Source organism: Drosophila nasuta, chromosome 2R (assembly GCF_023558535.2).
Source record: "Drosophila nasuta strain 15112-1781.00 chromosome 2R, ASM2355853v1, whole genome shotgun sequence".
Lineage (NCBI taxonomy): Eukaryota > Metazoa > Arthropoda > Insecta > Diptera > Drosophilidae > Drosophila > Drosophila nasuta.
In genome coordinates this window covers 25192283-25214930 of record NC_083456.1, presented here as the reverse complement: position 1 = coordinate 25214930, position 22648 = coordinate 25192283, and the positions used below count along the sequence as shown (strand labels likewise).

The window sequence follows — 22648 nt, the reverse complement described above, 5'->3', positions numbered from 1 at the left end:
ACTAACAAGCGCACACACACACATGTATTTAGAACACACATACGTACTTAGAACACACATGTGCTTTTGCAGTTTCCAAGCCAATGCACAAAATGCGCAGCTTGCAAAATTTACATTGAACATTTTACAGCTGCTTTCGCAGACCCTTTGAGGGATTCGCTTTTACCTATTTTCCTGCTTTTCTCTTGTGCATATTTTCATGCACTGTCTATCAGCAAAATATACTATAGCAAGGAAATAATGCAACAACAAAATGTTATTTATTGAAAATTGTTATGGACTCGAGCAAAAGAATCTTAATTTGGCTGGAAACTTCTTTTAGATATTTTTTGTTAGCTCTTTTTATCGCTGTTGTTGTTGTTGTTGTTGTTAGGGAATTCCTTTGGCGTTATGACAAAATGTGCTTTTAAGTGCAGTAACATTTATGTAAAATGTGCGTCTGGCAAGTTTCGACGCTTTAAATATATGCAATACTTGCGCTCGAAGGAATACGACTTTGCCGTAAGCCGAAAAAGGACGCTGAAAAAGCGAGTCAACTTTTTGGTGACGAGCATTTTGTAAACGCCGATTGTTGAAGGCGAAGGCAGAGAGAATAAGAGAATGAGAGAATGCCATTTGCTTTCGCCTGACTGCGAAAAAGTTCAGAAATTAAGTTTGCTGACAAACGTTTGTCCGGAGCGCGCCAACAAGGCCAACAAGCTGGGGCGCAACGACAAATGAGGAGTTAGAGTTAAGACTGAAGTCGAAAGAGAGAGAGAGTGAGAGAGAAGAGGGAGTTGAAGGCTGGCAAGTTTTGCCAAGACATTTCTAAACTTAAATAAGCGCAAGTTTGGCGGACCGAGTTGCCAGTTGCCAGTTTTGCCAGTTTTGCCAGGCTCTGGCACATGTGCGACTCTGTGCAACTTTTCTAATGCAATTAATTTCTGCACTCAACAACGAGCGGAGGAGAGCACGAAGAACAACGAGCTAGAGCTGGAGAGCAACTGGTTTGAGAGGCGGACAAAGTTTGTTGAAGCCTGCAACTTGATGGTGGCGGCGTCGTTTTGTTTTTCGCACCCAACTTGGGAATGCACAAATTAGTGCGGCAGCATGTGGCCAGTAGTCTGCCTCCCCCTCTCCCCTCTCCCCCCATCCCTTTCCCTTCACCCTCTTAGGCTTTTGGCCATAATGCATGTCATACTCGTAATGGCAGCAAAGCTTCGACCTGCCAGCCACGCCTTTGCCGCCCAATTTTGTCGTCGTAAATTTGTCACACACACACACACAATGAAAACATACAAATTGTTGCTGCCCTTTCTCTCATCTATTCCATTCTCCGCCCACTTATTTGATGTAATTTAAATTTTTAATTAAGCACACAAATTGTTTTCGGCGGTTTTGCAAATCTCTGACAGATTTGTTATGTTTTGTCACAACAAAATGATAATGAAAACGTTTAAATATTTACCGCAAATTTGTAACAACACACACACACACACATACAGATACACACATGTAGATAAAGACATGAAAACATTGAGAGCTTGATGAGTACAAGACAGAGTTGCAGACAGTCAACAGAATTCAGAACACACATACATACATACATAAGTTAATGTGAATGATGGTGGATGAAAATGGAAATGGAAATGTAGAAAATGTTGTTAGTTAGTTATGGTTATGTTTGTTAATTAAGTGAAAGAGCATAAATGCGAAAACTACATTAATAAATGATAAACGATTAAAGGATTACGGTTTACAGTTACGCTAACGATGAATATTCTGTGTGTGAGTCTAGGTGCAAAGAGAAATACGATTTTACGATAACCATAACATTGATGAAGTAACATCGATGGAGTTTATGGGCAAAGAAAGCGACATACCTGAAAAGAGATAAAAGAAAAATTGATAGTTAGCAAAGCTGTGTAAATTGAGTTTCTTTATATAATAGTGATTGCATTGAGAGTTGTACAGCAAGAGAAAAGAAATAATTATTACTCGAAAAGTTGTATAGCTTAAATTTCATTGATAATATTACAATGATTTTCACACAATCTTTAGACTCATCTTTGACTTAAATATGGTTTTACACTTAATTATTTTGGTAGATTTTGTTAAACTAATATTGATTGCTAAACAAGTTGTATACTCTCTTTTTTATATTAAACATTAAACATGCCTCATTACTAGATTCCATATTGATTAAACTATTTTATATTTGCTTCAGTCAATAAAATGATTACGATTTAAGTCAATCTTTCCGCTCCTCTTTGATTTACAATTTATACTCCATTTTGCGAAAAATTGCTGAACTCAACTGAAGATAATTCAGATATTTAGATCATTAACATAAATACTCAATTCCTTTACTAAATATTGCTAAACTATACAGCAAAAATATGACTGAAAATAATATTGATTTTTTTGACAATCGTTTCCTCTTTTATATCACTCTAAATTTTCCTGCTAAATATTGCTAAGCTAAACTGCATAAATTGCTCTCTAACGCTTTTAATGGCCATTAAAATCTCTGTTGAAGAGCTTAAAATAATAGATGGCCACACATAATAAATATTACCTCTATGCTTGTCTGTGCGAAATTTCCAAATACGCGATACGCGATTCATTCGATGCATTTTGCTTTGGCCAACAAATCATATCTTTTGATATTTGCTTAAAATTATGAAACAAAACTTTTCGCATGCCACCAAAATGCGGTTGGCAAATGAAAAACAAGCAAATCACGTCAACAACAAATGCATTTAGCGAGGGGATAGCGCGAGGGGGAAGAAGAAGGGGGGAGAGAATGATCCTGGCTAGACAAAAATATTTGCCTTGCATTTCACAGTTTAATTTTAATTTCCCTGTGCTCTTTTTTTTATTTGTTTATTTTTTTTAATGTATATATATAGAAAATTGTTAAAAATATTGTTGCATGTCTGTGAGTTTAAATGTGTGTGTGTGTCAATCTGTCTGGTATTTGTTTGGTTTGTGGTTTGTGCGGCGGCATTTATATCATTTTTTTGCACTCGACATGCGGGTGTGTGTGTATACGGTGTGTGTGTGTGTGTGTGTCGAGTTCAGGAAATGCGCTCGCGGCGATACACAGTTTCAATTCATGAATGTTAATATTTATGTTTTGATTTCAAACAACGCCACCTCTGAAATATTAATGAAATACAAACAAAATGTTAGCGCGCGGGCACAAATACAATCAAACGGTTCACACACACATGCACAGGGCACCAAGCACAGACATAGTTGAAATGCAAATAACGTTGAAGACGAAGCGATGGAGACCGACGAACGTCGAACGTTGAGCGACCACCTGGCCAAAAAGAAGCCTCAAAAAATCAAACAGAACTTTGCATAAGCGCGCGTAGGAGTAAGAGAGAGGGAGAGAAAGGAAGAGAGGGATTGAAATAGCTGACTGAGTAGGCAGCCAAGCAATGTGAAGTTCTTTGTCAATTTGCAAGAGCTTAGAAGTGTGTGACTAAGTAAAAGATACCCCCAAAAAGATATGGAAGTTTTTTTTCTGCTGTTGTGTGTTGAGGGGGCGCCAAATTTATGCAAAGTCTATGGAAAGTCGCTTTGCGTCAAAGATAATCAAAATGCCGCAAGAGAGAGCGTCGAGTCTCGGGCGGCGCTCGAAAGTATGCAACACATTTTGTTGAGGGCGGAAGACGCTTTTGCTGCTTACTCCCTCTCTGTCTCTCTATCTATAGCTGTCGCCTAACCTGGCCAAAACAAATACATATTTTATTTCAAGATTAACGCTTGTCAGCGACGTCTAACTGTGTGACTGCCCGACAGACAGAAAGACAGACAGAAAGTATTTCTCTCTATACCCAACAGATATAGAGAAAAATGCAAAAACGCAAACTGTTTGAATTCGGTTTGTTGCACTTTGTGGACGTTGTTGGCGCGGCTGAAACAGCTGCCATGTGCCACACCTAAGCCGGCAAAGCGAAACGATTGCTTCATGTGTATCCCACAACACACAAAAAGGAGGCAGACAACTCTAGAGACAGACAGACAGACGGACAGAGAGAGAGAGGGAGAATGAGAATGAGAGACAGGCAAATTTAGCTGCAGGCCAAACAAATGACAAAGCGGCGACAAGGACAAGCGAGCGCGGTGGCGGTAGGAAGTCGGCATCGGAAACTGCCTTGTCCTGGCAGCCGTTGCCAGTTGCCAGTTGCCCGTTGCCAGTTGCCAGTGTCGTCGCATCTTTCGGTTCAGCAAAAAGTAAAAGTGGCGGCAAGAGAAGCGAAAGAGAGAGCAAGGCAAAAAAAGGGAGCGAAAGAGAGCGATGAATGCGACGCACCCAACACAGCCTCGCACACGTTTTATTGATTTTCCTTTCAACGTGGACGCGACAGTTGCACATGCGTCGACCCAGGCAAAAACGTGGGGCATGCCCCATGCTCCGATGCTCTTGGTGTTACTTCTGCTACTTCTATTTGGATTTCTTTCTTTATTTTTTGTTCTCTTGTTGCTGTTGTTGTTGTTGTTGTTGTTGCCAGCGTATTTCCGGCGATTAAGGCGACCGTTGCGTCGTTTGTTTGTAAATTATTTAATGTTGCGCTTAAATTTTCCGGCCCAACTACAGCAGCTTCAGTGTTTTTGGGCAGCGCCCAGTTGAGTTGGTTTGGTTTTGAACTTTTGTCTGTTGGTTGCCCGCTTTCAGTTTCGGTTTCGTTTTTCGCATGTCCTTTTCGCTCGGTGTCCTTTTTACGGCTGCCAGCCCAGTGGCTCGCTTATGTCTTTTGTTGTTACATGGATTTGCTGCTTCCTTTTGGCATTGCTGCCTGCTCTTACGTCCTCGAGTGGTATTTAACATTATCTGCTTGAGTACATGTTGCGGTATTTGCAGCAGACAACAGGCTGCTGTTGCCACAGGACAACGACAAGGACGCGCCGACACTCGCACTTGCACTCCAAGCCAACTCATTTCTCCATCTTTCTCTCTTTCTCGCTCTTTGTGTGTTATTTCTTTCTTTGGAGCTGCCAGTTTTTTCCCTTCATGTCTGCGTTTCCGCTTACAACAATATTCTCGTTGTTGTTGCTGTTGCTGTCGTTGTCGCCATCTTTTTTGCTTGAGCTGACGCTGAAGCTGAGGCTGCAAGCCGCTTATCTTTGGTTATGTTTTCCTACATTTTTGTTCATTGTTTGCTTTTGATTTGATTGTTGGCAGTGCTTTGCTCTCCGCTTCCCCTTCCCCTCTACTCAATTCCTGCTAACTTTTAACGAAATGTCTACAAAGGATCAAGCATTATGTCCTTGCACTGACTTCTCTTTCGTTTCCAATTCCAAGCAACTTGTCGTTGTCTGCATTCGGATGTTGCTGTTGCGTGTGTGTACGATTGTCTGGCTGCTTGTCAGAATCACAAATCTCCCTCTCTCTCTCTCTCACTCGCTCTGACTAGCTATCTCGACTTATCCCTGGCATTCCTCAGCATCATTTTCCGTTTGACTAAATGCACTCAAACTGCTTTCGTCTCTCTCTCTCTCTATCTCTCTCTTTCTGCTGCTACTCTTGTTGCGTATGCTTGTCGTTCAACGAGATGGCAGCATTAAAAGCTAATTAATTATCGTCCTTAGCTCAGTCAGTCAGTCAGTCATTTAGTCAGTTAGTCACTGCGTCGTCTTCCTGTGATTTATGTTCTCATCGTAGCAGCAGCAGCAACAGTTTGCAACAGTTTTAATGCTGCTGCTGATTGAAAAGTCTGCGCTCAGATTTTTGCTGTCAAAGTATCAGTTTCAATAAAACATAATTTATACTTCAAGCGCACTTGACACCTTGGCGACGCCTCGGACAAGTAGTAACAAAATATAAAAAATAAAAAAACGGGGGCGGGAAACGGATATTGGACATACAATAAATCTTCTTCGGTTTCATTTAAAATGCAGACAGATTGCTGGCATATTTGATATCAAAGCAAAGCGCAGCGTAATTCGCACAAGAACAACGCGTTGCACAACAAAAAAAAAAGGAAACGAATAAGAAATGTTTGAAAAATATTGAAAATAAATATATAACGAGTACAAATTGAAACCAGTCTAGGATGGAGTGAGAGGAGAATTATTTGAAAAGATATTGCTAAAGAAGAAAAATAGATTTCATTAATCTTAAAGTCCTAATTTTCTATATTTTCCTTTTATTTATTTAATCTTCCTTTCTCAAATTAAATATGTAAAAGCATTATAAACTTTAATGCCTGCCCTCGCAACTATGCGCCAAATATTTTTGTAAAAAGAACCCTATTATGTTTTGAATGAGCTCATAAAATATTTGGTTTTTGCTGTGTGGCTTATAATGCAAGCAACCGTTTTACGTTTTCCGTTATTTTTTGCCCCAAGCCCAAGCCCCAAGAAGCATGCAACATGAAATGCATTCAAAAGAATTCCATGCGCTTTTTTCTGGCAAATGAGTCACAAATACTAGCGAGAATGTGAGAATGTTAAGGAAGGAATGGGAGAAAGGGAGACAGCAAATAAATGTCAATGTTATGTGTCAGCAGCTTAAACAATTTTTAGACATTTTTCCGGGCCAAATATGTTGCTGTTGTTGTTGTTGTTTTGTTGCTGCAAAAAGCTTTTGGCCTCAGTTGTGTTTTGTTCGCATTTTATTACTTTATTTGCAGTCGAATAACAAAAGCATAAAAACTGGAAAGCAACAACATGAATGAAAGTTGCGAGATACGAGTAGAGAGAGAGAGAGAGAGAAGAAGTGTGAGAACATTTTCATGTCAATTGTCAATAAGCTGCAAATGAAATGAAAATATTATTTTCTCTGCTTTGCTTTGCTTTGCTTTAGGTTGTATTCCTGTTTCGCATCGTAACATTTGCAGAACTTCCGTCAAGTCATCGTGAAAAAGTCTTGCGTTTTATGAGCCGTAGAAAGAGAAAGAGAGAGAGGAAAAGAATTTATGCATATTTTATGTTTTGGCAAAATAAAACGTAAAGGCACGTAACACGCATACGACATGTGTGACGACGACGAACTTGACAAGCGTCTAAATGTCTCAACGAAAGGTGTAACTGCGACGCTGACTGCGACGTCGACTGCGGCGAAGTGCGTGAGCAAATATCAACAATAAATTACTCGAGTGTCATTTTGGATGAAAGTTTTGTTGTTGGTTGTAATTTTTGTAGACTAGTTTAAATAAAAATCAAAACACGCCACACTTGAAGCTCAAGACAAACACACTTCATTTACAAAACCTGCACACAGCCAAGAAGGAGTTATAAAAAACACTTGAAGCACTCAAGTGCCCAGACAGCGAGACAGCCCAGAATATGAGCAGAGAGTCTCTAGTTGTTGTTGATGTTGATGCTTCATGCGCCATTTGGCAGACAACAAGAGTAAATAGAGTAAGAGAGAGAGAGAGAGAGAGAGAGAGAGATAGAGTAAAAGACAGACTCAGCTGCTCTTGAGCGGCGCACATGTTCCACACTTTAGCGTCCAAAAGTCGGAATCCAATTCCCAGTTTTTAGACTGGCGTTGAGAACGGCTTTTAGCCATTCATATTGCGTTCTCTGGGTCTCGGCACTAATGAAGTCTCAAAGGCGCGATTAAAAATGTAACTTGTGCACAAGAAGAAAAAACTAAACGCAAAGCGCAGACAAAGATGAGTTTTCTCTCTCTCGACACTCTCGACACTGAAGTTTCGCTTCTTTCTCCGCATGCAAAGCGCAGATAAAAAGCAAATATGCCGAGGGACAGCAGCAGAGCGTTGGCGTTGATGCCGCTTGCCAAAGTGCTGCTTCAACACTTTCAAAACTAAGCTAGCAAACTGGACAGTTAAGACAGAGAGAGAGAGAGAGAGGGAGAGATAGATACGAGACAGGAGTTGGAGAAGTGGAGGCTACTTCAATGAAGTAAAGACAAAAAGCTGTAGCACATTTATCACAAAGTCGGCAGCAGTCAGCAGTCAAGTAAAGGAGACTTGGCTTGCCTTGGCTTGGCTTGGGTCTGATTGGAAGTTTGTTTTGCTGTTGGTTGGGTGCTTAGCGGTCGCCAGATTGCCACAGCCGACGGGGGAAGGAGCGGGAGGTAAACGGGGTGCTTTGCCATGTGCGATTCTACTTTGTAGTTGTTGCTATTGCTGTTCTTGTTCTTGTTTTTATATAGATTGCGCGCACGAGACGCATGACATTGAAAAATTTATTGCACGCTTGTGAGTTGCAAGCTGAAGCTGAACACTAAGAGCGGAAGAGGGAGCGGGGTAAGGGCAATGGCTATTGCTGTCAGAGGGTTGCTCTGCTATGGCTGCTCTGCTGTTTGCCCAGGGGTTGTGTCAATGTCACTGTTAGCAAAAAAAAAAAAAAAGAAACTAAGATAGCAGAAAAAACGATACTTCGCATCTCATCTGCAACTCAACTCTATTTGTCTGGCGCTTTCTCTCTCTATCTCTCTTTAAGTTTCATTTAGCACCTCCATTTGGCTGTCATTTGAAATGCAATTAAAAAGCATTTTGAGCATTTGGTCGACTTGACATTCGCGTGATAAATGAAAGCAGCATCCCAATGAGTCGTTGACTTTCTCTGCACTCAAATTAAAATTTATTCATTTTATTATTGTGCGATTTGCAGCTGAGCAGCTGAGCAGCTGAGTTGCATTGCATTCGCAATCCTTTTTTGTTGGCCACGTAACAAACATACAGATATTTCACGCGCCAACGCAATGCGAAAGCGAAATTCCATTCACTACCTTTACTCCTCCCCTCTTCCTCTCTCTCCTGACTCTCTCTGGGTCTCTGGTTTTTTGGTTCCCTTGTCTATTTTGGGCATTTAAATGTTTTACGGTGTCGTTTCAGTTTGTTCTGTTCAGCTCTGTTCTGTTCTGTTCTGTTCTGTTGTGTCTGTTGTTTGCGCCTCTTGAGTGTGTTTTAATTGCGTTTGTATTACACGCATACACCCACACACACACCCTTACACACCCGCACACATACACATAAACAGTCAGACAGACAGCTAGCTATAGATAGCATAGCAATGGAAATTTAAAGCCTTTTTCGCATCCCTTTTTCGCAGCTTGGCAGCTCTTTTTACCTCCCCTTGATGTCTCTCTTCCCCTTCTACACTTTTCTACCCCCTTCATCCTTCACTTTTGCGTCCGTCTCGCTGCAAAGTTTATTATATTTCATTTGCCTGATTTTTCTGCCAGTGTTGCGCTTTTTCCCGTCTGCCTTTTGCTAAATTAACTTAATTGTTTTTGCATGAAATTAATTTCGGCGCATAAATTTCACCTTCGGCCATCCTCCCTTACCTTCTTCTTCCCCTTTCCCTTTCCCTGCCACCATTCTCTCTTGCCTGTCAGCTTTAAGTGTGAAATGCGGCGCCCTCTCCGCATAATTTACACATTTTTTGCAGCCACTTCTTCTTCTTCACTGGAGGCAGCGACGTCGTCGCGGTACACAATTAATTATGTGCCACTGTGTAAATATTTAAATGCTGAAATTAATGAAAAATACTCGTTGGAGTACAATTTCCTTACGATTGCAAATGCCTAAGACTTAGCATAAATATTGTCTTTGGCCACTTTTCGCCAGGCGAGAAAGGAATTTCAACTATAATAATGAGTTCATTTATATGCCAGCATTTTCATTTGATGTGGCCAGGAGAATTCGTATATAATCCCCTTTCCTGGAATCTGCTTTGGACTATAAAATGATTATGGAAAGCATAAGAGTAACTCATAGTCAATCAACGCGAGAGAGAGAGTAACAAATGCTTTGTTATTTTTTCAAGTTAAGCTTAAAGCTGTTGCTAATTTGCATAGCGAGGGAAAGGGAGAGAAAGCTTCCACTGAAAGCGCATTAAATTGCGTGGCAAAAACTGTAAAGGGAGAACAACATCTAGATCTAACTAGAGAGCTTTAAGCCGATTATGCCTCACATTCGCATACTCATGCAATTTTTGCACTCAACACGAAAACACACAAAACTGATTTACATTTTCTCATTTGTTTCCGATTCAAAGTCGCGCAATGCACACAACAATCAGCATAATTTCTGGTTTAAAAAAGAAGAGGAGAGGAACAAATGAATAAATGAAAGCAACTCGAAATGCTATTCAATTTATTTTCTCCTTAACTGCTGATGACATAAAGCGCCTACGATGCCAAAAATAAAAATACAAATTTATATATATACTTGCAGTCACACATACACACAGAGAATATTACGTATACGCATGCATGTAGGTGTACGATACATGGCAATGAATGGGCGCCAAAAAACCTGCGCATTTAAACAAGTTAACAAGGATTTAAAAGGTTTTGGCTGTCAAACACACACCCCACACACACACACGCACACACACAGTCGTAGAGTGGGAGGAAATAAAAAGGGAAGAGGAAAGAGACACTCATGCACATGAGCATACACCCACTCAACCAAATAAAAACGCGAAGCAATGCGACTGACAATAAAAAACAAAAAAAAATATATATACATATATGCGCTATAAATGCTTCAGCTGTGCGTGTGCTCCACAGGGAAATACCCTGTAAAAGGTACATATTTTGATGCCTACTTCTTGCCTCAACTTTTCAACAAATTTGTACACAACAAAATTTATTAATATATAAAAAAGTTATGCTGCCAAGTTATCAACAATTCTACAGCCTATGCAGTTTAATTAGATGTGCTGTTATCTTTTTTTTTTAAAGCCACTTGTGAGAGCCTTTATAGTCGCTTTACTGCTGTATAGCTGCTCTTTTGACTTGGCAAATAAATATGAAATCTTGCAATACTTTTTCTACTTACACAATTTAATTACACCCATTTGGCGCCACTTTATGTTTACAGGGTGTTAAAAAATGCGCCAAAAAAATTGTCAGGCACATGATTAAAATTTAAAGAAAGTGAAGAAAGTAAGCAAAATAAGCAGCGAATGCTGCTGTGTGTGTCTGCTTATAAAGAAATATGTTTATCACCTAGTCCCCATAGAAAGAAACGAGAGAGAGAGAGAAAGACAGAGAGAGACGCCTTCCTCACACTCTTGTTTAGCCAGGCAGCTGCTTTTATGCGGCGTTTACTAAATTTTCATTTTCTAAATGAAATTTCAGCGTCAGCACCCCAAAAAAAAAGAAAAACAACAATGTTTTCTAGTTTATCTTCATTTTTTGCCGCTCTTGTTGTTGTTGTTGTTGTTGTCGGCACATGTCCGTGGCAGCTGCTAGACGACAGACAAAGTCACACATACATACATATAGAACATAGAAAAGCAGACGGCAGACAGCTGACAAAGGCAGTTTAATTTCATTTCAATCATGCTAAAAGCAAAACATAATAATTTATACAACTGTCAGTGGCTAAACAAAACAGCAAAACCAAAGAGTGTTAGCAAGGAAAAAAAAAAGTGTAAATTAATAAAGCAACATACATAAATCAGTTGAGATTTGTTGCTCAACTTTAATGCACTTGCTTTGGCCTTTTTCTTTTAAGTCTCAGACACACACTCACATATGCTCTGCCTAGGCTTTAGCTATTGATGAAATACTATATAATAAAAAAAAAGGTTGGCCAGCGTCTGACTCTTGTTGAATTATTAATGAAGCAGCTCGACAAGCAGCCGCCCTTAGCATATTGTGAAATCAAGCAACAACTTAAATCCCACACACACACACACGAAAAAGTGTAGCATACTTTGGAGCGACTTTAATACGACCTTGAAGCAACTGCGGCAATTTTCAATTATGTTAATTTCTCTCTGTGTTTGTGTGTGTGAGTGTGAGTGTGTGACTGAAAGCATTTTGAGTTGATTTTTACGGCTGGCAGCCGAAGCCGTCAAATGGCCAACAATTTGGCACTTCATAACAACAATTTCTGTGCGCCCACAAGAGACAAGGACGCCCAGGCTTTAATTAAATTAACACAACAGACCACACACACTTCGATATACACACGCACACACACACACACACTTCCTTTGCAAAGTAAGCAATTTTTTTTGCGCTGCTTTTTTTTCGCCCATCTTTTCCGTCTGATTTTTATATAATTGCATATTGCTCTGAAGGATGTTGTTGCTGTTGCTGTATTGCTGTTATTATTATTGCAGTGGCTGTGTGTGTGTGTGTGTGTGGCGTGGCCAGAGAACCTGCTGTGTGCATTAAAAAGCCACTTTGCGGCTTCCTGTGAACACCGCCCCTTGACGTGCCTCGCGTCCAGAGAGTGTGTGTAAATTTGTGGGCCACTTTAATCGTTCGTGTTTTTTTTTTTTTTGAGTTGTGTTGTGGCTTTAAAGTGCAGGTGGTAAAACAGTCTCTGGGTTTGCTACATTTAATGAGCACTACAAGTGCATAGGCATAAAAGCTCTGTGCTTAGCCCAAGCTTATCTAATCCTTTGCAGCAACTCGGTTTCTCGTTCTTACCTTTTTGGAAAAAGGCAAACGTTGACGTTGACGATGACGACTGGGGCCAGCAGTTGGTTGCCAGGCTCTGGGTTGCTTTTATGGGGCATCGTAAAAACTTTTGTGGCAGCAACAGCAACAACAACAACGAGAACAACAAAAACAGCACGTGCGCCTAGAAATATGCTATGCATACAATTTTAATGCCCAGGCACAGGTCCAGCAGCAACAAAACTTGAGGCCGAAAAAGCCAAAGTTAAGTTTATATTGTCGACGTTTTTATTGATATCGTAAAATTGCGACGACCAGCACACGAAACTGTCCCCCTCTTTCTCCTCCCCCCTATTCCGTTACCCTCTGCTGGCTGCTCACATGCAAGTCTAAGCTCGTTTTCCCCGCACACACAATTTGCATAGTAAATTTATGAGACAATTACTGAGCATTTTTGATTTAATGACAATTATTGTCATAATTTTCATAAAATTGCCTGCCGTGCTCAGCTTTTTTTTTCGTTCGTTCGTTCGTTCGCTATCTGCGTCTCTCTTTAACTGCCTTTTTGTTTTGGGCTAAGCTAATGCCATGCTTTTTGCCCCGAATAGTGGAAACAGCAGACAGAGACAGCAACGAATCGACAGACAGACAGAGAGAGAGAGAGAGAGAGAGAGAGAAAAAGTTGGATATTTATGCGTTTTCGTGGCTCATGAATTTAGGAGCATGCTTCACTCAGTTGGTGGCGTCTCCTTCACTCAGTTCGCTTCGTTTCGTTCCCTACTTTCCATATTCCGTCTTTTGGGCTTTGCATGTGCTCGTAAAATGTCTGCGCTCGAGTTTTTTTGGGGGCTGCTTTAAGAGCTTCGCTTTATTAGACACGTTTATTTCGGGGTATATACAAAAGTCGAGAAGTCAATTGGCCTTGTTTAGTTGCATAATAATAGAGAAACTAAACCTAAATATTGTTATTCAAGGAGTATTTTGCTAGTCTATAATGTTGTTATGTGTCTGCGCTTTGCGTCTTTCAATTATTCAGTCACGCAATCGGCTTATAAAGTTGTCTGTGGTGCTCCCGGCGCATAAATCAACCATCAACGCGCCCCCAAATATAATATACAATTTTTTGGACCTTGAACGCGTTAAATAACTATTCAAAGTTGTCTTGTTGGTATTGAAAAGCCCCTAAAAAGGTTTTAGGCTTAATTAACGCAGCCGCAAATTGTGCAAATAAGCTAGGGTATTTGTGTTTAGCTAAAGCTTTTCAAACAGAAATTTACTCCGAGTGGCAACAGGATTTAAATTCCTTCTCTCTCTCTCTCTCTCTCGGGGTCTCTTTCACTCTTCGGTTGTTTACCGTTTTGTGGTTTTTCCGTTTGCTGGCTGTGGCAAGTGAGGGCGTGGTGAAGTGCGCCCTCTTGTCTGGCATCAATAACCCGACGATGCTTATAAAAATGCAAACAAATTTCACTCTACTCACTGACAGACAGGTGTTGTTTGTCCAGGCTTCGGTTGTGTGTGTGTGTGTATGTGTGTGTTGTGTGTGTGTTGGGGGCACTCAATTTGTCACATTTGAAATACGACGACAAACAAAAAACCCGCACAGCCAAACACACAAAACGAAATCAAATTGCATTTTTATTTACAAATGCTTTGCACTTGCAGCTGCACACAACTCGCGTTGTTTTTAGAAATAATACTCTCAACAGCGGGGGGAAAAGGGAGCTAAAAGCGTTTGATTGCCAACAGCAACAGCAGCAGGCGAAACGGAAATGCAAATGTGAAAACTCTCAACCCGAGCGTTGCACATTGCAAAACCATTGAAATGTTAAATACAACGAATGCAGCTCAAGTGGCAAGCAGAGGCAGATAGAGGTGGCAAGTGCCACAGCAGGGCTGCTGCAGGATCAATGCGATATCAGTTACGCAACGCCCTCGACGTGGCGTGTGTACAAGAAAAGCAACTTAGAAATGATGGCTCCTTGGTGGGCGCAAAGCGAAAATTAAACAGAAAGAGAGAGATTGAGAGACCGAAACGAAAACGAACACAAAAATCATAAAAAACATAAAATAAATGTAATAAAAACAACAAGCAAAACAACAGCAACAACAACAACAAAAAAGCGAGCACAAACAATGCAATTTTCGGGGCGTATGTGTAAGAGGCCACAGAGGTCATAAAACCATATCAACGCCATTAAATGTACAACGGGGGGTAAGCTGCAAAACTCACCAAGTAACACACACACACATGTGAGACTGTGTGTGTGAGTAAACACCTCTGCACTGCGGGGAAATTGTGTGAGAGGAGAAAGAGAGAGAGAGTGAGAGCAAAGAAGCTGAAGCTCAACGAAAAACCATAAAAAAGTGCGCAACAAAAAGTTGGCTAAGGGATGAGCGAAGGGATGGCGGGGCGGCTGCTGCTGATTGAGCCACCTTTTCGACGGGTCCTGGCTGCTCCTGGCTGGCTGCTGCTGCCAAATGAGATACCGTAGACTCTTGTGTTTTGGCCATGCCCGGGCGTTTAGACAATGTAAACGCCGGATAACCGCAAAAAACTAAACAAACTGAGGGCGCCGCAGCTCGACTCGGGGATGCCAACGTTTTGGCTACGACGTGTGTATTAGTATATATATATATGTTCGTATGTGTGTGTGTGTGCTTGGTGAAAGGACTCAAGTGTGAGCACAGACGAAATTTTTTACGATGCTGAAACGTTTCACGTGCAAAAGCAGAACGCAAAAAAAAACAATGCAAACTGTGTTTTTTTTTTTGTTTGGTCATGTCAGCAAATGTGGGCGCGTCAATAAAAGTGGGTGTGGCAGCAGCAGAAGCAGCAGCAGGCAAGTTGCGACAGTAAACTATGCATGCCAAGCACGTTGCTCAAGTGGTGTGCTCATCTAATGTTTTAATGAATGCTAACAGGTGTTGCACAACAAACCTGAGAGAGAGAGCAAAAAGCAGAGTCGATGATCTCGACAGCAAATGGGGAAAAAAAACTGAAACTACACATTAAAAGCCACGCCTGCTCATTTCAAGTGATGGGGCAGCCTTTTAATTTTTTGTGCCAGTTGTTGATGTTTAGTGTTGCGCAACGTAATGAGCAATACGTTACGTTACGTTAAGTTACGTTACACATTACGTGAACCAGCAATGGCCAGCAATTAGGTTTTTATGTCGTTTCGCTTGGCATTTGCAACTCAATTAACAAACGCTGCTGCCAACTAGGAGGCAGGACAATAGCGAATAGTATATGCATTGAGGGGCACAAAGTGTGGGGCAGGGGCAGGGGAAGTGGCTGGCTGGCAGCAAAGGGTAACAGCTTGTAATGCAGCCAACAAAACTGCCAGCCAAATTAATGAAGCTCACGTGCAGCTAAATGGGCAGACACACACAAATATACATACTATTATACTCACACACTAACACATACATACTATCATACTCACACACTCACACACCTAGTTAACACACACACAGAAATATTCATGGAGGTAGTTATGGATATCTTGGGCTATTTATCATGTGATTAAAAGTACTACAAAATGCCATTTCAATGATATTAAATGAAAACTTTGCTAGTAAAATTAACGTCATTTAATATATGGCAACTTATGCATACCCTACAATAAATTACTGCATAAATAAATGCTTTGAAATGAGCTGACAAAATATATATAGTATAACTTTCACACTATAAATATATAAGAAAGAAATACAGCATTTTTAACAGACATATTGCATACCTTTATGAAAATGTTTAGTGAACTCTTTAAAAAACTAATATTTATAACAATTAAAGCATTTTGAGCAGAAGTTTTCCTCACAATAAAATGAGTAAAGAACACAAAGAAAGCCCACTAAAAAATATGCTGTTGAACTACTATTAATATTGCCAACAAATTATTAAAATATTGCTCATGAATTTTAATTATTATTGCCAACAAATTATTAAAACACTGCTTGAGAAATCTGTATTTAAAAATTCTTTAAAAAAACAGCCCAATTATGTAATTTTATCAGGTGCTAATACACCTCTTCTGTGACTTTCCAGGGTACAATTAATGCGCTCATATGCTCTCTGCAAAAAGTTACATTCTCTGTCTACATGTGCGCAGCGGGGGTGTGGCCACAGAGAGAGAGAGAGGCGGGGCAGAGGGTGGGCGTCGGAGTTTTGTTGAACAACAAACACCATAATTTATGCTTTATGCCGCAGCAGAAATATTACCAAGTTCCTCTGGACTTAAAGCGCATTAACTGCAGAGGAGGACGGGGGGAAAAGGGAAATGAGGCAATTTCGTTTTGCACTTAATAAAAATTTAATGGCCAAAAACAAACACAAAAAAAAGGGAAAAAAACTCTGCACAATGTAGGCCAAAAAGATGAGACTTTGCTGTGAAATAGGGCAAAAGTTGTTGCATTTTCATGAATTTTGTATGGATAAAATCAAAACTCTGTTTGATCGATAAGCAGACAGCAAATATAGTATTTATAGCGCAGAGCGAGAGAAACTTGAATAAAATGCATAAAAAAAACGAGAATGTTGTTGTATGCCTGAGGAGGAGGCAAAAAGGAGCTTAGCACTAAATCAAGAGCAATAAATACGCAGCATGAAGCGAATTTTATGAGCAGCGAACAGAAGGCCTAAACAAGGCGTTGAGTTTCTCTCTGCGTTTGTTGGCAATCAGGAAACATAAAAGCAAAGCGTGAAATATGTCAAAATGGCCAACAACTTTGTCGGCCATAAAAAAAACAAGAAAGAAACTGTTGCCAACAGGCACAAACCCACAAAATGGAGAAACAGCCGGGGCAAAAACTAACGCAAGCGGAAGCAGCGTGGAAAGAGCGAAGCAAAAGATATGAAATGTGGTGTAAAGTTTTAACAAAACAATATGTTAAATCAAAAGTAAGCGCAAAAGCATTTCTCGCCACGTCAGCTGGCCTTAAACGTTTATTAAAGCGACAAAATGACAGATTACAGGTGAGTTTTGCAGAGCTTCAAGTCAAAGTCTTGAGTGGAGGGGCCAACGTGGCGTATGAGCAATAAGCAACATGCATAGAAAGGGAGAGAAAGTGTGTGAGAGAGTGAGAGAGCGTTGTCAACAAATTGACACATTAAAACAAATGAGGCCACTGCGACCGACGCGTCGACGACGACGACGACGACGAGAATGTCGCCAGCTGTCGAACTCTGGGGAAACCCAACTAATGGCGCTTGTTAGACTTATGCGTAGTTTTTCTCCGGGGGGCGTGGCGGGTGGTAATACTTCAGTTAAAGTGAGGCAATAGACGACAGCAACAGAGAGGAAATTAACGCCCTGCTCTCTGCTTTTGCTCTGGCTGTTGCTCTAAATGATTGTCGAGTGTGCGAATGAGTTTTTTATGCGACTTATAGTCGGTATTTTTTTTTGTTTGCAACAGCAACAAACACCTGGCCCCTTTTGTCAAGTGGGCGTGGCAAGGTACGGTGTGTATAAAGAAGTCTGGAAGTTTGTCGCCACACGCATAAATCAAGTTAATCATTTGGCGCAAAAGTTACACAGACGCTGCGCAAATTGGACATTTATATTTTTCGCTCCCAGCCACGAAGAAGAATGCCAACAAAGTGAAATAATAATAACAACAATTCTGTGTGGCATGTCCTGGCTCTTGTGTTAAATTATGACGCGTCCAAAGGAATTTTCCTTTCACTCTCTTTTCGCTCTTTTCTTTTTCTCTCTCTCTCTCTCTCTCTCTCTCTCTGTGTGCTCAAAGATTTATGATCCTTGGCCTTGTACTTGACATTTTCTCCCTTTTTTTGTTGTGCTGTTGCTGCTGCTGATGGGTGAATTAGTGGAAATTACTGGGCAAGTCAACTAGAAAGTTATATCATCATTCTAATATATGCATATTGGGTTTAGAGCAACTTTTTATGATTGATTTTTGATGTCGAAAATTCTCATCTTTTCATTCATTATAACGCAAAAATATTTGAAAAGCATTTTGTTTGCCAATCAAGTTGTTAAATCAAACCTGTCTGTCTTCTCTATTATTGGTTTTTCGCAATTCTTACCTGCAAAGAGAAAAAGATATATACGAAAATGTTATTAACTTTAAAATTGCAAACGCAAAAATGTTCATATGCAACAATATGCAAATCGAAGAGCACAAAATATAAAATAGAAACAAGAAGAGCAATCGAAACAAATAAACAATGTCAGCTCATAAGCAATTGATGGGAGAATTTGATTATGCACATAGCTAAACAGAAATTGATTATTTCTCTAGAGTAACCGAGAGCCAAAACTTTTACTCCGGGTATCAAAAGTTTTTTGCCATAAAAATGCGTTGAAGTGCACCACCGACAAGTTTTCTCCCTGTGTGTGTGTGGGGAGTATCGAGTCTCATCCATATACAAATAACTGCAAAAAGCCACTACACAAGTCAAATCAATAAAAAGAGCAACAGCAGGTAGAGGAGGATCTTCTGATGCTGAAAGTTGTGTAAACTTTTGGGTAAACTCAAGCAACAAATTCAAATCGAAATGTAAAACAGTTACCTGACTTTATGCAGCAGCAGTAAAACGAGAGTAGGAAGCTGCTGCAGAGCTGCACAGCACAGCTGGGGCGTAGGTGCAACTGTCGCATTGATGAGCAAACAAGCTCACAAGTGCGTGACACCGGACGCCAAAGAGGAAGCTTCCTCAGGCAGCCAGACAGCTGGAGGATGTGGATGTGGATGTGGATGTGGAGGCAATTGCAGTTGCAGCTGACACTGTGCACTGACTGTGTGACAGAAACAAGCACAAGTCCAGGTAATCCTTTGGGTACAACAAGCGCTCCAGTCACGCCCACACTCACACCGAAGCAATCTCCTCTTACTTTAGCAACGGGGCAAAAGCAAACAAATTCAACAAAATTGCTTGGCTTGGTTGATCAGTCAAAATGCGGACAGGCGCCATGCATATGAGAGTAGTCCATGTGTGTGTGTGTGTGTGTGTGTGTGTGTGTGTGAAAAGGGTTGCCCTGCTATTTTTTTGGCAGCATTTTATGCAAAACTCTACAGCTGCGTGACTTTGCGCTTATTTTGGCCTCCAGCAGCCCCCAAAGAGAGAGAGAGGAGAGAGAAGAGTACAGACTGGTCACAAGCTTTGGTTATTCTTTGTGGTCAGGTGGGTGTTGATGTGGTTGTTGTTGTTGTGGGTTTGTTTGCTTCGCTTGTTTGCAATTTGCGTGCGTGCGACGTTTTGTTTGTGCGCCTCAAGCTATGCTTCATTATTTTTGCAAACTTTTTACTTAAACGCAGGCAAGTGCCCCCACTCTGTGTGTGTGTGTGTGTGTTCCATGTGTGTGGCTTTAAATTTTGTGTTGCTGTCGTACAGTTATTGATAAATTAGTCTTGGACACTTGTGGACAGTCTGGTTTTTTGGCATATGAAATGCAATTATTGTTAATAAATGTTCTGTGCACAGAATTCAATTAAAATACGCACACACACACACATATAGACAATGGCCTGTCAATTGCCAACACAGAGAGAGAGAGAGAGAGATAGAGACAGGGACTGCGGGCGAGACTTAATGAAGGGCTTGGACACAATCAATGCACACACACAAAGCGCCACTTAAAGTTGAGGCAGGTATCGCATTGTTGTTGCTCTTGTTGTTCGTATGACATACCTGTCACGCCCACAAAAGCTATAACAACAACACGACAACAATAAATAAATCCGCTTAACTCAGCTTTCCTAGCAATTTTACTAAGTGCCAACGGCGCAAAAGATTTACCACAAAGTGTATGTCGCTCTCTGCCCCCTCTCTCTCTCTGTGTCTCTGTCTCTTCTGCTTTTGGGCTGAACTAATTTGGCCCTTGTCCCGTTTGCCTTTAGTTATGTTGGCAGCGTGTTTGCAGCACTTTTCCGAACGATAGAAAAGCAATTCACTTTGAAATTTGCACCTGTAAACATTGTCAAACAAACGAAGACGAAGCAGAAGAAGGGAACAAAGCACAATGTAAGGACGGACAATGGCATAACAGGCACTTGAGTGCAGCCAGTAGCCGCACCTGATGTGTCTTCCACATTGTTGTCCGTTACTCTGTTGCTGTGTTGCTGTGTTGTGCTTTGCAAATCGCCTTAGCCGGTAATTGTGTATATGAACAAACAAGCACAAGACACAAGCTACCAGACAGACAGACAGACGGACAGACGGACGGAGAGTAAAGCAAAGCAGAAGACGAGCTCTCGAAAGTCCGACAGTGGCATTTGCCATCGACAGACACGCCTCTACCTCCACCGCCTCCCCCCTATTTTCAGCTGACTCGTTAGCAACGCCTTATGCCACAATTTTGCTGACGCTGGCATTTATTTTTATGCCATCAGCTCGACGTGAGTTTGACCAGCTGCAGGTAAATGCAATCATAAAAATGTATCATTATATTAAATTCACTTTATTGCGAGGTGAATGCATTGAAAAGTATGCAACAGCATTTACGGTATATGGGCGTGCCACACACACAAGTTCGGTTCAATTAAAGTTCAGTTAACTTTGCCACAGTCGCAGACAGAGATAAAAATCAGTAGAACACATACAAAAAAAAAAAGGTGAGCCAAAGCGCGCGTGGCAAAAGTAAATTGAAATTGAAAATCGAAAGTTGTTAAATTTAACGATTGCGTTTCCAGTCGTTTATCTAGCTGTCTATGCCACTTCTTTTCGCTTTCAAGAAAACGTTGGAAAATTGTCAACGGAAATCGCCACTGCGGCAGCCCATCATCATCATCATCATCATCGTCAGCAGCAGCGGCAGCCATTGACAGCATTTAGCATATTTATTTTTATTTTCTATACATTTTTCTATTACGCTCTCAGTCTTTTACTTCTCTTCTCTCTCTTTCTTTGATTGCCCCTCCCTTTTTTTTCATCGCCTTCCTCCAGCTTTGCTTTGTAATTGATTTTGAACATTCATTAGCTTTGGTTCGCCTTTGTTTGCACTGACCCCCAAAGCCAAAAGGAAATGGCTTTGCGCTATTGTTTCGCATTTTCATTTTCGTTTTCATTTTCATTTTCCTCACAATGGCAAATATCATCATGCCGCATGTTAAATGTTGCAGAATTTCGCTTTAAATATGTTCCCTTCCATTTCTTCGCTCCCTCTTCTTTTTTACTCGTTACATTTTTTTTTTTAAGTATTCAACGCGCAACTCGCAGAATTGTTTGAATTTTTACTTTCGCATGTGCGACTTGATTTCCGTTGCAAATGGTTGCAGTTCATGGGTGGCCAAAGGGAGTAGGGGAGAGGGGAGTGTGGCTGACAGGAAAGGGAGCATTATAAGTGATATTGAAAGCGTTGCGTTTATGGGCCATTGTATTGGCAAACGACGGAAGAGAGAGCACACAGGCAATGCCAATGCCAATGCCACCGCTCGACTTTTATTGTTAAATGGTGCGTATGATTTATATTTCATTTTATTTTTTATTTTTATATTCCAATGCCAACCCATTTCAGATTCTTAATGCCCCGCCATTTGCCCCATTTGATGCTCAGCATGCTTTAAGCCAAACTAAGCACACAAAATGCTTAACAATTAAAGACATATTTCAGATTGGCTCGACAACAAGAGATTGAACTACATAAATTATGCCTGAGAGCTGCAATCAAAATATGACAAAAAAGACCGCAGATAATGCACATAAAATATGTCAGAAATGTGCCAAAAAAAAACAAAAAAACAAAAAAGAGAAGCTGCGGGCAACTGTTTGCATGTTTTGGCCAAATAAACTGAATGAATTTAAATAGATGCGGCCTCCACAAAGTAATAAACCCAAAAGGAATGCGTCGACTGATATAGAGAAGAATACAAAAGAAAACAAAAGGAAATATAGAAGTAAAAATCAAGGCACAAAAACTGCTGAAAATGTAGCCAAGCAAAAAGGGAACAAATTGTTTTGCAGCGCCATCGACATTGGCATGCCAAGAACAATAACAACAACTATGGCAATTGCTACAAGCGGAGACACGGCACAAGAGAGAGAAAGAGAGAGAAAGAAAAGCGGAGGCGGAACTGTCGCCGTTGCAAAAATAATAATAAAATCTACAAATAGATTTTAAGCAATTTCACTTGTGAGCGAACGCAATAAAAATCAAGAATATTTGCCATGAATTCTCCCGCAAAAAAGAAGTAAGGAAGGCACCCATAGAAACACACACACACACACACACACTTACACAGTTGATAGCATGCATGTGCTGCTGTTGGGAAAGCGGAAAGTAAATCGACGGCGATGGCGTCTACTGATAAAAGCTGCAGCCATTGAATGCCACACGAAGGATAACACACAGAGCA

The 22648-nt window shown here is 40.7% G+C and overlaps 1 protein-coding gene across 6 annotated transcripts in view; it reads right to left on the bottom strand.

Annotated features, from left to right (window-relative positions):
- Positions 1 to 22648, bottom strand: part of LOC132787025 (sterile alpha motif domain-containing protein 5) — a 168139-nt gene that overhangs the window by 37528 nt on the left and 107963 nt on the right. The window contains exon 3 of one of the 6 annotated variants that reach the window (XM_060793872.1): positions 1824 to 1862. The exons of the other annotated variants lie outside the window; for them this stretch is intronic. Coding sequence (XP_060649855.1) covers positions 1839 to 1862 — 24 coding nt within the window. The 3' untranslated portion in view covers positions 1824 to 1838. Of the gene's footprint in view, positions 1 to 1823; positions 1863 to 22648 lie in introns of those variants that run through there. 6 annotated transcript variants of the gene reach the window in all.